Source organism: Salmo salar, chromosome 18, assembly GCF_965601325.2.
Source record: "Salmo salar chromosome 18, fSalSal1, whole genome shotgun sequence".
Taxonomy (NCBI): domain Eukaryota; kingdom Metazoa; phylum Chordata; class Actinopteri; order Salmoniformes; family Salmonidae; genus Salmo; species Salmo salar.
In genome coordinates, this window is record NC_138308.1 from 10,246,656 (window position 1) to 10,261,671 (window position 15,016).

Sequence of the window (15,016 nt, forward strand, 5' to 3'; positions counted from 1 at the left end):
TGACCACCCCTTAGTGCAAAACCAGAAGAGGAGTGCAGATTCACACAGTTTCATTTCGGTCTGGTGAGAGGGTTTGTGCTGGCCTCTGGCCTTGACATACCAGAACGCTCCCACTGCTACAGTGTGTGTGTGTGTGTGTGCGTGCGTGCGTGCGTGCATGTGTGTGTGTGTGCATGTGCGTGTGCGTGAGGGTGTTAAAGAGAGAGAGCACATCAGTGCGTGTGCAATGCATGTGTGTGTACTGTATGAATGTGTGTGCATTTGTGCGTGTGCATGGGTGTGCTACGTTGGTGCGTGCACACACACTTGTGTGTGAATGTCTCACCTCAGCACATCCTGAGAGTCCTTGTCCGAAGACCTTGAGGAGTACTAAAGCACGGGGCCTCTCCTGGGAGGGGGAGAGAAAGAGACCCTGAACCGATAAGAAACGTTTCAGCCGGTAGGAACGAGGTGTCCTAACCCTCTCCCTCCTTCCTCGCTGTGCTGTTGACGTCTGTGAGGAAGATAGCAGATGATGTAGCAAGTTTATCCTCCACTACCATGGCGAGCAATGACAGCCAATCAGCCTTAGCTGAGACACTGAGGCTTTGTCGTGCTTGTTGCTGGTTACTTTATGTAATGTACCTATTTTTTTAGAGGGTTGCTCTGGCCCCTGAAGGTGCATGTTATGCCATGGCCTGAAACCAAGGAGGTGGGCTAAGTGCTGACGGAGCTCAGAAAACAGCTACTCTGTCTTTCTCAAACATCTTCAAGGTCTCTGGGGAGGAATAAATGCCCATGAGAAGGTGTTTGCTTTGGGGAGAAAGCTCTGGAGCTGTACAGGGTAAGTCAGCTTCTTTTGGATGGTTTTCACCTGATAATAATATAGAACTAAAACTTTATCCTACAGGCTCAGGCAGAGTATAAAGTCTATTTTAGGTTTTTCACATTTGCTGTTAAGCAAATTATTATTAAGAACGTGTTAATTGCAGTTATTTTCTTATTCACTGATTGAAGTCCTGAAAATTACTTTCAACGTATTCTAAAGTATAAGTTACTTTTGTAAAGTTGCCTTTACATGATCAAATATGAATCACTTGGTTTTTTTATGTTATTTTAATGACATTGCATAAGTTTTAATATCCAAAGTGTTAATTCTGTGAGGTTGTCTGTCTCTCTCCCTTCTAGGTCCACACAGCGGCCGATTCGAGAGGGGTATCTGTACTCGCTGTTCCTTTTTCCTATGCATATACCTCTTTGAGATCTAGCTTTAAAGAGGCATAGGGCATGGGAAAATGGGGCTGCAGAGGTATTTCACCGACCGGACTACCCCTGGTCAACCAGCACAGCCCTAAGTTCTCCCTGTTCCCCCATCTTGGACCTGAACCAGAGGACTCCAGAAAACAAGACCACAACAAGACACACTGAACGCAGTGGAGAGACTATACCATACCTCGCAATGAGAAACTGTGTTTTACAATGTCCTGAAATATTCTATTGTCATCTCCTTTACTTTGTATTTTTGATGATAATACCATAGTATATTTCGTAGATGTCAAAGTTGTTGTTTTATTGCAGACTTTCTATATTGATGTGTTGTCCACCTAGTGAGTGGAATTGTCTGGTGTTGTTCAGTAACAAAGTCTATAAAAAAAACAATGTTGGGCTGAAGAACCAATTATTGATCTTAAAATGTTTGTGTCTTATTTTCTATTATTGGACAAATGTATCCCTTCAATTGGATAACCACGAATAGTTAGTAATCAGATAATCAAATCTTAAAAAGATTTACATTTGAGTTATTCTTTGACATAGTTCAAATAACACCATACCACCTTGTATTTATACCACGCAGAAACGACCTTATGACGATTTTAACAGAACATTCACAAATTAATAAGATTTCGAGGAATGGCAATCTTTTTAAGGTCAAGGGCATTGAAAAAGATGATTTAGATCCCAGTAAAGTCCCCCATTAGCTTAGTTATGGAAAGGTTACACTTTAATAATTAAACAGTCGTTTTTCCTCAATCCTATGAGATGTAAAGAAGGATATAAAGTGGTTATGGTAAAGACAAAGGTTTGAAATAGTGTGTTTCTGATCTTATCATATAAATTTTCCAAAAAACAGGAATCTCCGTGCTTTTCCAAAATGACGCAATGCTCTTAAAACTATGCTGCTTTCTAACAACGGTTCTAAGAATCTTGCCTTTAATTCGGAGAATTCTGTTGCAATAGATGCGTGTACTTCTTGAATAATGTCTCCTGTATCAGAGCATATGTAGCCAAGGATAAAATGGAAGAGTGAGTGATGGGAGAATAACATGAGTGCTCATTATGCAGAAAACGGCCATTGGGACTACTACTCCCACCCTCCTCAGTCCTGTCGGCTCCACTCTGTCTGTAGCCATTCAGCCACAGAGCAGTCAGCTCTTAGCAGGGCATTTACCACATTCTTACATTACTAGACATGCTAGTTTGTCACAATGGTGAAATATTAACATTAACCGTAAAGTAAACTGCAGGTTATTTTTGAAATACTGTAATAAACGTTAATGTTGTGCCTCCTACTGGGTATTCCCAGAATAATGTTTAGTCAACCAATGACAGAAAATGTATATAAATAATGTATGTCTGTTGCTCAGTTTGTAGTAGCTTTGATTTACTTCGTACTGTGATTTATTTCATTACAACAAACTGTGTTCTTGACACAATTTTAGTAAACAATCAATCAGATATTGTGCCTGATACAACTCATGTATACAGTAAATGGATGAGTAGCACTTACAAAATAAGTTCAATAAAATATTTTTCTTCCAGGTCTCCTCAACACCTGGAAACGATCTAGTTCAACCCAAAGACAATCCCTTCCTACCCAATACCCACCCTCAGATCAAAGAAACTCAGATGGACTGATTCAGATTTAGCTGGCCTTCGATATTGACAGTAGTTTATCCACTCTGAAATCGACTGTTTGGAATGATGAATTTAAAAGGTATCTATTGTTGTATTAAAAATACAGTGACTTTAAAAAATAAAAATACAAAATTAGGCCTACACTATCCTTTCCATTTGGCTTAGACAATACCATAATATTTCATGGCTGAGAATGAATGTCAATCAAAGTTACTTCCAGTAGCCAAACAGTTTTCCCTGAGTTCCTTTAGGCCCCCAACACCACACTCATATGCAGATCACCATTTTGGTCTTGCAAAAACAGTGCCTCTCAGTCTACAGACAAGCGGGGAAAACAACAACATATTTAACCATTGGTTGTTATCTGTGCCTTACCAAAATCAATGCAAGAAGCAAAACGATTCCTGAGGATTTTTTTTTGCAGAGCCCAATACCAGTCTTGTATTCAATAGACCAATGCCAACAGCAATAGGTGTCAGTATGCCTTAGATTTTGCCTAAGCCATAGATTATGTAAAAATTAGAATTTAGGCCTATTGTTTGGAAACGTGAAACTCTAAATGTCTTTGTTTCATAGAGTACACAGTCAAGAACTCAATACCAGAGCTGTGATTTTGCAGGACTGGCTACATTTTTTTACATTTACACTTGAGTCATCTAGCAGATGCTCTTATCCAGAGAGACTTACAGTTAGTGAGTACATACATTTCTATACTGTAGTGAGTGCATGCTCATTTCATACCAATCCTCGATAATATCTGGGCATATTTGACCTCAGATGCACTGCAAGCCCTGAATGTTGTGTCAGACGTTCTGTTTTTTAGAACCAACTTCACTCAGAACTGGTTGAGATAGAGTGAGCATATCATCCGATTAGAGGTGGCATAAATAGACTACTTTCAACATATATTTCCCATTGGTAAATGGGATGGACCCTTGAATGACTCCAGAATTGTTTATGGCGGAAATTCGGAATGACTCAATCAGCCACCGATTTAGCTGGCATCAACTAATGACTTAGGTAACATACACCTCTAGCAGACTTTAGGGCGCCGTTCCCTCGCGCCTCTCGAGGAAGTGCGAATCCTTCGATTGAGAGACAATAGAGCTCAATGATCTTGTAGTTACCTCTTCTTTGATGTCTCTTTCAACCTCTTTGAAGATATAAATCTCCTGCTAGCAGAGTGCAGTCAAGGCTCGGAGCCACACACCATACCACCGGACGCCATCGGAAATATTTGTCTACAGCAGCCGGCATACGGACACGTATCTATCTGCATACAGACGTATCTATCTGTATGCCACTACATGTTGCTGCAGACAGATGGCAGTGGCCTATACTGCCTACTGATATAAACCCTAATCCTAGATAAGTCTTATCTAATCAATTTGGATAATTGTGATAATGATGTAGTATGTATGTTCCTAATGTAAAGGGAGGGTTGAAGAAACGCACCACTGACACCTGCTATCCCCCTTCAATATTTGCTAAACCTATAGAAGCAATGGACGATACCAAAATCAGCACCAAAGTTATTGCCATACATTTTCTGGAATTATACCGCTTGTTGCGTGACCTTATGACAGGTGTTTAAACACCAAGCCATTGTGTTCTTTCATACACAACCCATGCAAACTTACCGTGTCAATAACACGTCTCATAGCTATAGACCTATTTATGACGTCATGGTTTTATTTGGCCTAGAATTTGCGTTGATTTATTTTTTACCTTTGCAAGTCAGTGAAGACCAAATTCTTATTTTCAATGACGCCTGGGAACAGTTTGTTAACTGCTTTGTTCAGGAGCATGAACGACAGATGTTTACCTTGCCAGCTCAGTGATTTGATCTTGCAACATTTCGGTTACTAGTCTAACGCTTTAACCACTAGGCTACCTGCTGCCCAGTGCCTGGAAGATTAGTGAACGTATATGTGAATGAAATACGCCTCTGATTGTAGAGTATCTGTTTGGTTAAAAGACAATTATTCCAAGGACTGAACCGAAACTATTATGGAATAGTACATGCATAATGGCAAAAACAAGCAAAAGGTAAAAAGCAAGAAGCTGGTAACAATTATACATTTTATTTGTGAAAAACGTAATATCCAAATGTTTACATATATTTATCTGTATATAAATAAAACGTAGTACTTTGCAAGTAATTAAAATGTCTATAATAGCCTCAAAAAGGACAACGATGAAGACAGATCTAGATTCTAGATACAAATTCCCCAATTGGAATCAACCAGTTGCGAGTCAAATAATTAAACAGAAGTTCACTATTAAAACAGAAGTTATACTATAAGAATCAGTCTTTAGGATTGCTGTCCAATCAGTAGTAACAGGGCGCCAACATCATGGGGTGAATTGGTTTTCCATGAATCATCTGTTGCAAGGGGACTCTCTGAATGTGATGCGGGCAGAGCGCTTGTGTTCTCTGGGCGAAGGTGGGGAGCTGTCCACCAAGCGCTTGGTGCTGAAATGACCGAGCGGCGTAGACCAGTGGTGGCAGCAGAGATGCTGGAGGAGAAAAGAATTCTGGTCGCAGGTCTTGGACCTCGCGTTTCAGCTTCATCCTTCTGTTTTGAAACCATGTTTTCACCTGAAAGGAAATCATAACATATGATACATTAGTGAATGCTAACGTTGTAATGGTGTTCTTGATCAAATCATAAATCCAAGTCGTGAAGACATGTCGTAGCTTAGGCTATTGCTTGTGCCCTTACCTGAGTTTCAGAGAGCTTCATTTTCTCAGCAATCTTTCTCCTCTGAGTTGTACCGAGGTATTTGTGTTTGTTGAAGGTTCGTTCTAGTCTGCAGATCTGATCAGAGGTGAACTTGGTTCTCATCCTGCGGTGTAGTGCATACTCGCCCTCGCTATCGTCCCCCATCTCGCTCTCAGAGCCCGTCGTGTAGCCACAGCTATCTGGAAAGGTAAACAAACAAAATATTGTCAGTCATTCATCCAGAAATCAAAAGTAGGCTTATATGTAACACACTCCAACATCAAATGCTCAAATCGATTGTTTTGAGGGGGGAAATTATACACGTACTGTTTGGAGATGATGGAGTGTAGTCGTCTTTAGTAGCAAGCTCGTTCATGTCGACATGAAGTATCACTTCAGTAGGTCCTTTCGGCTCAACTGCAACTTGATTATACGTTGATGGAGCTTGAGGAACAACTACACAAGGCATGCGAGACCTTGTCCTGTCATATATTGTGTCTTCTTCGATGTCCACTTGGTCCGTTGAAGTGTTGTAAAAACTTTGAGATAACCATTCTACTGAGAAGTTCGCCATGGTGTGCCCTCTTGTTGGTGCGATCTGGTGGTCTGTTGTGAGGCCTCGAGCCTCGGGTCCTCGCTCTATATAGGAGACACCCCACTGTATTTGCATATGCAAAGGACTCTCAACCGAACGATAAAAACCGTGATGGTCGGTGTAATGGAAATTAATAGATGTTGCAATTGTGTTTTTTCACAAGTTCAGTGGCCTCGTTGATCTGTCCCGGCGCCACTATGTCTGAGTAGGCTATGAAACTCCGTCTTGTCAGGCATAGCCTCCTAGTTGCCCATCTCAGAATGAAATTATTTAGGCATGTCAATTACTAAAGAGTATGACTTTATTATAGGCCATTATGAGATTAGAGTAGACAGGGTTAAACACAATTGTAGTCCACTGCTTTGATTATATTACATTATTTAATTTGGAAAAGTAAATACATTTTTTTTGATCTGTCATTAGCATTGGCGTGATTTATTGATCGCCTACAATAATCTAACGGGGAAATGTATAGGCCCTATATATCCACGCAATGCAAAGATTACCCCAAAATGTATGATGGCATACGGCCTTTTTCTATACGTAAAATGCTCTATTGCGCTGATATTCTATGGGGCCAGGCTACTGTAACTATCATTTGTGAGACCATTGTTCCAGACGTAGACAGAAGCGCCCAGCTGTCTGCTCACCAACATGAAGCTGATTGCTGATGAGGACCAATTGTATGTCTGACACAGTGGGTGTGATTGCTGTCAGCATGCCTAAACGGAAAATGAGAGAGCCACATTTGATCTCTGTTTACTTGTGAATTTGAAAAGGCATTTGCTTTAGGCCCCTGGCGAATAGTGAATCTCAAGCAAACAAGTTCCACAGCAGGTCTCAATGCAGTTCCTATATTTCATTCAGCACAACAACATCACTGTACTTCTTCGTAATTACTGCACTGTCGGAGCTAGAAACACAAGCGTTTCGCTTCACCTGTGATAACATCTGCAAATCTATGTACGCGACCAATAAACTTTGATTTGATTTCATTGCATAATATAGCCTACAGTAGTTACCCTCTATATCGTATCTGTCAGTATCTGTCTGTATGGGTGGTTTTGTGATTTAGTCTACCACCTTTAAATGATCACGCTTCAATTGATTCGTTTATGGCCAACTGGACAATGACTGGTTTTCACATGTATTTATATAGACAAAGTTGTCCTATCTATTTCCTACTTCAAGACATAGGGTCTCAGCAATCGTATCACATAATCCCAGTGTTACCTCTGGCTCAACTTCAAACCTGAGATCGGACTATTTAGCACACAAAACCCCAGACTCTCTGGAGCCAGTCCCTAGGACTCATGTGGTAAGTGTAAACTCATCAATGACAGGCTCAATTAGGACTAATTGTTGACCATGATCTCCCCGTTAGCTAACCTTTGAAGTGCCGCATTAGAGACAAACATAATTAGTTGACGCGCATATGAAAGCACAGTATGTGGGCCACTGCTGTGGCGGACAAGAGAGGGAAGTGACGTAGATAATACAGCCTAAAATGTAGCTGTTCTGTCAGATTTTCATTGATTCGTAAATAAATTAATCACGGTTACCACGCTATATGCAAAGGCCAATATATCATTTGTTTTGTAGGCCTACGATTTGTTACCAGGTAGTCATGGGCCAACATCAGGGAGAGTAGCTGCTGCCTTGGCAGTTTTGGCCTACAGTTCTCTTCAACAGCGTCTACACTAATCTGATAAAGGCCTATAATGAAGTCATACTTTTTAATAATTGAAATGCCTAAATAATTTAATTCTCAGATGGGCAAGTAGGAGGCTATACCTGACAAGACGGAGTTAATGGGGATCCTTAATAAATACAAAACATACAGATATCATTGTTGGTTAGTGTAAGTAAATATTTCACGGTAAGGTCTACACTTGTTGTGTTCGGCGCATGTGACAAATAAGTTTGCTTTGATTTGATCAGGGAAGCTACCAGATTGACAACTCTGGCCCAAGAACCAATCAACTGATCCCCAACCACACTGCGTTTCAACTCCAACCAATCAACCCCAACCACACTGCGTTTCATAACCCTGGAGCCTCTAGTCTTGAACGATAGATCAATGTGATCTATTCATGGTACCCATAATCAATGTAATCAAACTAATGAGATCATCCTACGTTTAACATCATTTATTTGATCTGTCCATATGGCCCTTGACAGCAACTATTGTCGCTGGCAAAGTTGGAAATGTTGACATTGCATACGAATGTAGAAAAGTAAAGTTGTGATATAAGATAGACTTTATTGAATGATAAATATACTTTTAACATCTGTACATCTTTATAAGAAATATAAAAAAAAATTCACGTCCAAGAAAGAAAATAAAAAACTAGATTGCACTTGATTTTGTGGAAAGTTCAGTCTGTAGCTTAATGTCCTTAATAGAAATGTGCGTAAGGGTGTTGATGAGAAACCATCTGTTCCACCATGGGCTGGTATATCACGTGGTTTGCAGCGGGGGAGAGTTGCTGGTCACCGAAGCTGTGGTACTGAAATGGTCGCATGGGCTGGAACATCATCTGAGACTGAACTGGGTACTCTGCGCGCAAGTCTAGGAGCTCCCTTTTCAGTTTCATCCTCCTGTTCTGAAACCAAGTTCTCACCTGAAACATAACATGAAAATGGATTAGAACCAAATTAACACTAATGTAATCGAATGAAATATAAGTACACGTTGTATAGGCCTAATGACAAAAATGTGCATACCCACTGGGCACAAACGGGTTGAGTCAACGTTGTTTGAACCAACGTGGAATAGACGTCTGTGTCCAGTAGGTAGTTTACATTTAGTTTAGTTCCTGACCTGAGTTTCAGAGAGGTTCAACTTCAGTGCCGTTTTGACTCTTTCTCCAGCATCTGGATATTTGTGTTTGTTGAAAATCTTCTCCAGCTTTTCTATCTGCTCCGGTGTGAACCTAGTACGCACGCGTCGTTGGCCTCCGTCTCTCTCTCCCTCTTCCACAGAGGGACATTCCGAGGAGGCAGCCTCACTGTCATACCCTGAGGTGTACCCGTTTTCTGAAACTGTGATAGCATGTCAGTGAATACACTTCAATAAAACGCCATCGTTAATCATGTAAAATATGTTTTTTTTACTATTATTATTGTATCGTATAGTAAATTGTACTTACGACTTGGGGAAGAGCATGTTGTTGGATGCAGAGGTGAGCTCAACCTGGATTCTAGATTTTGGGGTTCTTCAGTGGAATCCCTGAGTTCAATCCTTGTGGTCTTTGGTTTTGTTTGGAGGTAGACCTTGTTAAAAAATGTTGGCGGTCGAGGCTGGACCACGCAAGGAACATGGGATCTGAAGTAGGTTGGCATAATATCCACAGATCCTTTCGGGTTGGTGTTGTGGTTGCTCTGTGCGAGCCAGTCTACAGAGAAGACCTTGACCATGTTTGCTTCTAGGAGCTCTGTGTTGGTCAGCAAACTATCTATGGCGGGTCAGAGAATGTTGTGACAAGACCTGTTGAGGGCCCTCCCTATAAAGTCCCGACCCACTTCAAAATTTGCATCTGCAAAGGCGTGTTAACGCCTGATCGATTCCCAGTGATTGGGGCCCAATGCCTCGTTGTTGAAGCCTTTACATGTCCTGTGATTGTGTGAAAGCCTGGCGCCACCAAGTCTGTGAGAACCAGTTTAGCTCATGCATTTGTCTGCCTCAGCTGAAACTATACCGAAACATCACATACAGAGGCGGAGAGTCATCCTCTGCATCATAGTTCAAAGGATATTATATGTTGACACATAAACGCCTACAATGTGTGTATTTAATAAAAAGAACTTGATGTTTAAGTTGTATTCCAGAACGAATAGATCAGCAGACCAATTAAAAACACTATCTAATCAAGATAACAGGATTTGCCATAGGCCTAGACCTAATAAAAATATAACCTCAATATGACTAAACTTGTAACACCATGCTGCAACACAAGTTAGTGAGAAGACAATTGTGTCTATATCTGTACCTTGTGATCCCAGAGGTGACACCACAGGTTCCAGAGTGCTGGGGTGATCTTTGTTCCTGGGGCCAGTAGTTTATCCTGATCTGGTAACCTAAACAGGTAAAACTCCAGACCTTCTACAGTATTACGTGATTAATCAGTTGTAAAAAGTTTTTTTATGGGCTATGATGGGACCAGAGTTTTTCTAATCAGGTCACATGGTTAAAAAAAAGTATTGGCAAAACTCCTGGCCTTGGGGAGGATGAAACTCTGTCAAACTGCAGCAACCTTGTACTTGTTCATATTCATTATATTTTAAAGCTAGACTAACAGGGGGGGGTTTCCTCTAGCCTACACAGAGACAGCAACAGGATTGGACAATATAACTGCTTCGTGCATGTTTGCGTTATGTAGGCCTAATAACTCACAGTCTATTGTGATTATTGATTAAACTTGGGCTGACTAGGATACCTAGACCTTTTAAATCCAAAATGATTGACAGAGAATTTGTGCACGAGTTGACAAATCATGAGGCTAATCGGTCTAAAAACAGCACTTTGCCCCTCCCTTTAACGCTTTTGCATCAATATCTTTTATTCAACTAAACCAAAAGTAGTGGAGCTCTGCCCCCACCTGATTGAAACGTTTTCTTCCGGTCCTAGATCGTACACATACATTTCAGTCAATCACTGTGGCCTCTAGGATTTTATGGGAATGGAATGCTATTTTATAATCCTTTATAGTTGACCACTCTGAAATAAATTATTTAAATGATTTTACACAATATGCAATATAACCACCAACATTGCTCAGCCTGCAGTCTGATCATTTACATCATTCCTTTCTAAATATCAGCCCCTTCCATGATACTAAAATCAAATGTAAAGCAAAGGCAAGTAAAATACTGCTCTAAAGGTTTAGCATTAACACCTCTTCGATACCCCGGTGAACACTGGCGCCACTGGCCCAACAGACAGCATTTGGCGCAGTCGGTTTAAACATTACAGATCAAAGGTATTACAGTAGCAACACAATTAGGTTTGATTGTAATGTAAATAGTGGAGAGCAAGCTGTAAAGAAGTCGGAAAAACGCCTACAATGGCTACCGTACATGTGCTTTTGCATAGCTTACAACTAGGCAAAGTATCCCCAAATAGGCCTATCCAAAATTGCATTCCAGCCAGATGTTCTCCAGAAAGAATGTCAAAAACATCTAGAAATGGGAAGTTGAAGAAATTTGGGCAACCCAAATGATCCAACCAGGCCAATGTCGCCAGGTGTCCCTTCTCTCTGTATGCGAAGCCCTTCACGTGTTTCAGTCTCTTCAGATGGAATACCCCCAGCAGCTACGGGACAATAACCCTAACATTATCGCTTAGATATGACAATGCAGATAAGGATATATTGAATGTCTCCTTTATCGATGATCTGACTATTGCTTCTCAGCCTCCCAATTACGACCCTTTATCTCGTGTGCTTTGAAGAGGTGCCCTGATCCCGTCAGATAACAATGGAAGCTGTCCGGTCCTCACCGGACGCCGCCGGGGGAAGTCGCTTCCATACAGAGCATATTTCCTCGCCTCTGTGGCAACGTCCTTAGTAGTCGGAGACAAATTGGACCCCCAACTTTAACACCCCGACACACACATACAATGAGTCTGCCACTGTCGCATGCTCTCCGATCCTCAGTGATCGGGTAGTTTTTGTTTGTTTGTTGTTTTGCTATAAATCCATACAAAAACACAAGTAGGATACAATACATCTTCTCATAGATTGAGTTTGCTTCTCATTTTAAGCATGGTGGGCTACATTCTCGTCCCCTGGTTGATGAATTATATAAAAATCATGAACTTTTCTTTCAGTCAGAAAATATATGAACATATGTGGGAAAACACCAAAAATAGGCATTTGGCATAAACTAACATATTTAGCACATTTACATCAGACTTTGAAACATGAAAGATTACAAGGTAGCTTACTTTGCGTTTTTAGAGTTTTTAGATGCTTGAAATAATGGTAGGAGACATACAATAATTGTAACTACAGCACTTAATTCTCATATTAGATACATCATTTAAACGATAATTAACTTAACAAGATGTCAATGTGCTAAATATGGTAGTATGATTATGCCAATGTTTATTTTATTTTTTTTCCACATGCATGTATGTTGATATATTTTTGGGACTGAAGAAAAGGGAGAAAATTTCATGATGTTTTAGCATTAATCAACCAGGGACAAGAACGTAGCACACCATGCTCAAAATGTGTAGCAAACTCAATCTATTAAAACATTTATTGTAGTTGTTTCAATCAGTTTGCAAATCACATGTTTAGAAAATTGATCTAATTTCACTTTTGCAAGTATGACTATGCAACAATTTGTAGCCTATTTACACCGTAGTTACATTGCAACATTAATGTTTGTTTTAAAAACACTTAGTGTATGGAACTATAGCAATTATTCAGGTATTTGAAATCCTTTAGTCGTAATAGCATACTACATCATGATTTTGATCATTTCTTTGTATCTTGAAATGCTGTAATTATCATGTCAAATAGCCATTGGCAATGTATTTCGAATGGTGCTCCAGAGGGATGAATATGGTCATTAGCTATCTGTGGTCGCATCAAAATGTCTAATTTAGCTATAATACAGGAGTACACTCAGTGAATTAAAGACATTACGTCAACTCATTATGAAACATTGTTGCACATTATCACTATTATGTTGTCTCGGACACTAGCAATCGAAATTCGTGTAAGAGAAACGCGAGCATCCATATGCCTCCACCAGAAGGATTTTCATAAGTCCCATACTGTTTTCTACTCTCCTCATCCCAATATTTAAAAAAAATCAATTAAATGTTTCACATGACATTGTAGTCCGCTTTGGAGAGAATCAAGGAGTTGGATGTGCGCTGTGGGTTGTCAGGCTATTGGGTGCAATGTGGGGGGTTGAGCTGGATTCTTACAAAAAAAGTTATTACCAATAAAGAGAGAAAAATGAAAAGTTTTCCCAGACAACCCCCTGCTACTAAAGGAACCCAGTGGGGTGTGGAGGGTTTGGAGTCTGTTGAGTAGTTGTCTGACCAGTGCTAGGAATAGGTCCTCTCTGTCCATATAATCATATTCATTATGGCTTAATAGACCAAATTGATCCTAGATCAGCAAGGATGTGGGTCACTGGAAGGTGGCCTTCACCCTCTTCAGTGTGTCCTGGATCCTGCGGGTGTGTCGGTCAGTGGGGTTGTGGTAGAAGTTGGCCTCGTTGTCTGCAGCCAGCAGGGGGATGTCACAGCCGCTGAGGTGGCCTATTCTTAGTCTTATGTAGGCCTGCAGCTCCAGGTCAGGCGTGAAGGAGTACACCGTCTCCTGGAACGCATGCACCTGACTCACCACCTTGGCTATGGTCCTGGAGAGTAAGGAAGGAGAGAGCAGGAGAGAGAGAGAGTGCAGCGGTAAAAGTTGGGGCCACCATGGAGATGGAGAACAAGACAGACAGAGAGAGTGAAAAGGAGAAAAATGAGTTTGCTATTGTTCATCTGCGGCAGAAACATAGACATAGTTTGCCACCACTTTACTGAACACTTGCACCATATACAGTACAGTAAGTGACCTGATTTCCAGAGTAGTCGGGGAACCTAGGGTCTATCATAACCAGCTGTGATGCTGCCTCTCACCGTGACCCTTATGACCACAGCATCTGTCAACATCGATGCGTCTCGGAGCACCTGGTGTGCCACATCTCCTAATATCACACCCCATCCCCGATACACCATCTGGCTGTGTGCTAGCTTTAGTAGAGGAACCCAAATCGTACACGACTGCCACAGAATAAGCAGCTGTGTCATTATCGTCCGCCGCGACTTTCTGTGAACCCAGCATCTGGCCGCCATATTTGAGTGGGTAGAAGGACACAGGGAAACTTGTTTGATGGCAATTTGGCCCACTTCGTTACATCGAGGGAGAAAGTTAATCTCAAGTTTATGCCGTTTATCAATGAGCGTCAGGTTGATATCCCTGTCAGTGCAAAGGTGACCAAAATTAATCTCAAATGTAGATGCATGCAAATAAACGCTATAGGCAAGTATTTTGAGTGTATAGGCCTTGTGTAGGCTACAAGATTTTCTAGACCCAGATTAAACATAGTCCTGGGCATGTATTCACAAAGCATCTCAGAGTAGGAGTGCTGATCTAGGATCACATTTTCCCTGTCCATATAATCTTATTCATTATGATCTAAAAGGCTAAACTGATCCTAGATCACCACTCCTACTCTGAGACAGTTTGTGAATACAGGCCCAGAAGCCGGTTTCCCGGACCCTAAATAAGCCTAGTCCTTGATTTAAACTCATTTTCAAATACTCCATTCAGATTCTCCTTAAAACATCCTTTTTAGTCCACGACTTAATCTGTGTCCAGGAAACCGGCCCTGAGAAATTGCATTACGTTCATTCACCTGAGTTTAGGCCACTTGTAGGCGCCACTGGTCAGAGTGAAGGATCCTATCTCCAGCTGCTGAATGTGCATGGCCAGGATGTGGACAGCAGGGAGGGTGGGTCTCCCCCTCACATGCTCTCCTCCCATCAGACACAGGTTATCACTCTTCAGAAAGACCTGACAAAGAGGGAGGGGGAGAAAGGGAAATAGAGTGAGTGAGAGAGAGAAAGAGCATTCACAAACAGATGTCTTACTCTTCCATTGATTTATAACATTGATTTCATGAAAAAATAAACTATAAAGTTGAGCAAAATCCCTCCTCTTTGCAAGGTCGGCACGTGTGCTGTATGTTACTTGAGAATATTTTCCATCAAGTTTGGTTCTATGTG

At 41.1% G+C, this 15,016-nt stretch overlaps 3 protein-coding genes and 1 long non-coding RNA gene across 5 annotated transcripts in view; 1 reads left to right on the forward strand and 3 right to left on the reverse strand.

The window, feature by feature from the left end:
- The first annotated feature begins 341 nt into the window (after positions 1 to 341).
- Positions 342 to 1,672, forward strand: LOC106576919 (uncharacterized). Its single transcript, XR_001322033.2, has 2 exons — positions 342 to 823; positions 1,168 to 1,672. It is a non-coding gene; the product is annotated as an uncharacterized LOC106576919 (long non-coding RNA).
- A 3,375-nt stretch (positions 1,673 to 5,047) lies between these two features.
- On the reverse strand, positions 5,048 to 5,815 carry ventx (VENT homeobox). The gene is made up of 2 exons (XM_045700553.2): positions 5,622 to 5,815; positions 5,048 to 5,497 (listed from the first exon to the last, which is right to left on the reverse strand). Exons 1-2 carry the CDS (start codon positions 5,784 to 5,786, stop codon positions 5,228 to 5,230), a joined length of 435 nt encoding a protein of 144 aa, XP_045556509.1. The 5' UTR covers positions 5,787 to 5,815; the 3' UTR covers positions 5,048 to 5,227.
- Positions 5,816 to 8,459: 2,644 nt separating this feature from the next.
- Positions 8,460 to 11,365, reverse strand: LOC106576785 (homeobox protein vent1). Its single transcript, XM_014154186.3, has 3 exons — positions 9,369 to 11,365; positions 9,041 to 9,261; positions 8,460 to 8,840 (listed from the first exon to the last, which is right to left on the reverse strand). Exons 1-3 carry the CDS (start codon positions 9,634 to 9,636, stop codon positions 8,616 to 8,618), a joined length of 714 nt encoding a protein of 237 aa, XP_014009661.1. The 5' UTR covers positions 9,637 to 11,365; the 3' UTR covers positions 8,460 to 8,615.
- Positions 11,366 to 11,584: 219 nt separating this feature from the next.
- LOC106576784 (kinase non-catalytic C-lobe domain-containing protein 1) overlaps positions 11,585 to 15,016 on the reverse strand; it is a 63,683-nt gene continuing 60,251 nt past the window's right edge. For both annotated transcript variants that reach the window (XM_014154182.3, XM_014154181.3), the window contains 2 exons: positions 14,647 to 14,804; positions 11,585 to 13,599 (listed from right to left, as the gene is read on the reverse strand). In XM_014154182.3, coding sequence (XP_014009657.1) covers positions 13,368 to 13,599; positions 14,647 to 14,804 — 390 coding nt within the window. In that variant the 3' untranslated portion in view covers positions 11,585 to 13,367. The remainder of the gene's footprint in view (positions 13,600 to 14,646; positions 14,805 to 15,016) is intronic.

Excerpts from the sequence above, each read along its gene's own strand:
- ventx (XM_045700553.2), bottom strand. The coding sequence starts at position 5,786 with ATGGGGGACGATAGCGAGGGCGAGTATGCACTACACCGCAGGATGAGA. Across the intron at positions 5,498-5,621 it reads TGAAGCTCTCTGAAACTCAG|GTGAAAACATGGTTTCAAAA; the intron begins GTAAGGGCACAA and ends ATTTCCTTTCAG.
- LOC106576785 (XM_014154186.3), bottom strand. The coding sequence starts at position 9,636 with ATGGTCAAGGTCTTCTCTGTAGACTGGCTCGCACAGAGCAACCACAAC. Across the intron at positions 9,262-9,368 it reads AACATGCTCTTCCCCAAGTC|TTTCAGAAAACGGGTACACC; the intron begins GTAAGTACAATT and ends ATGCTATCACAG. Across the intron at positions 8,841-9,040 it reads TGAACCTCTCTGAAACTCAG|GTGAGAACTTGGTTTCAGAA; the intron begins GTCAGGAACTAA and ends GTTATGTTTCAG.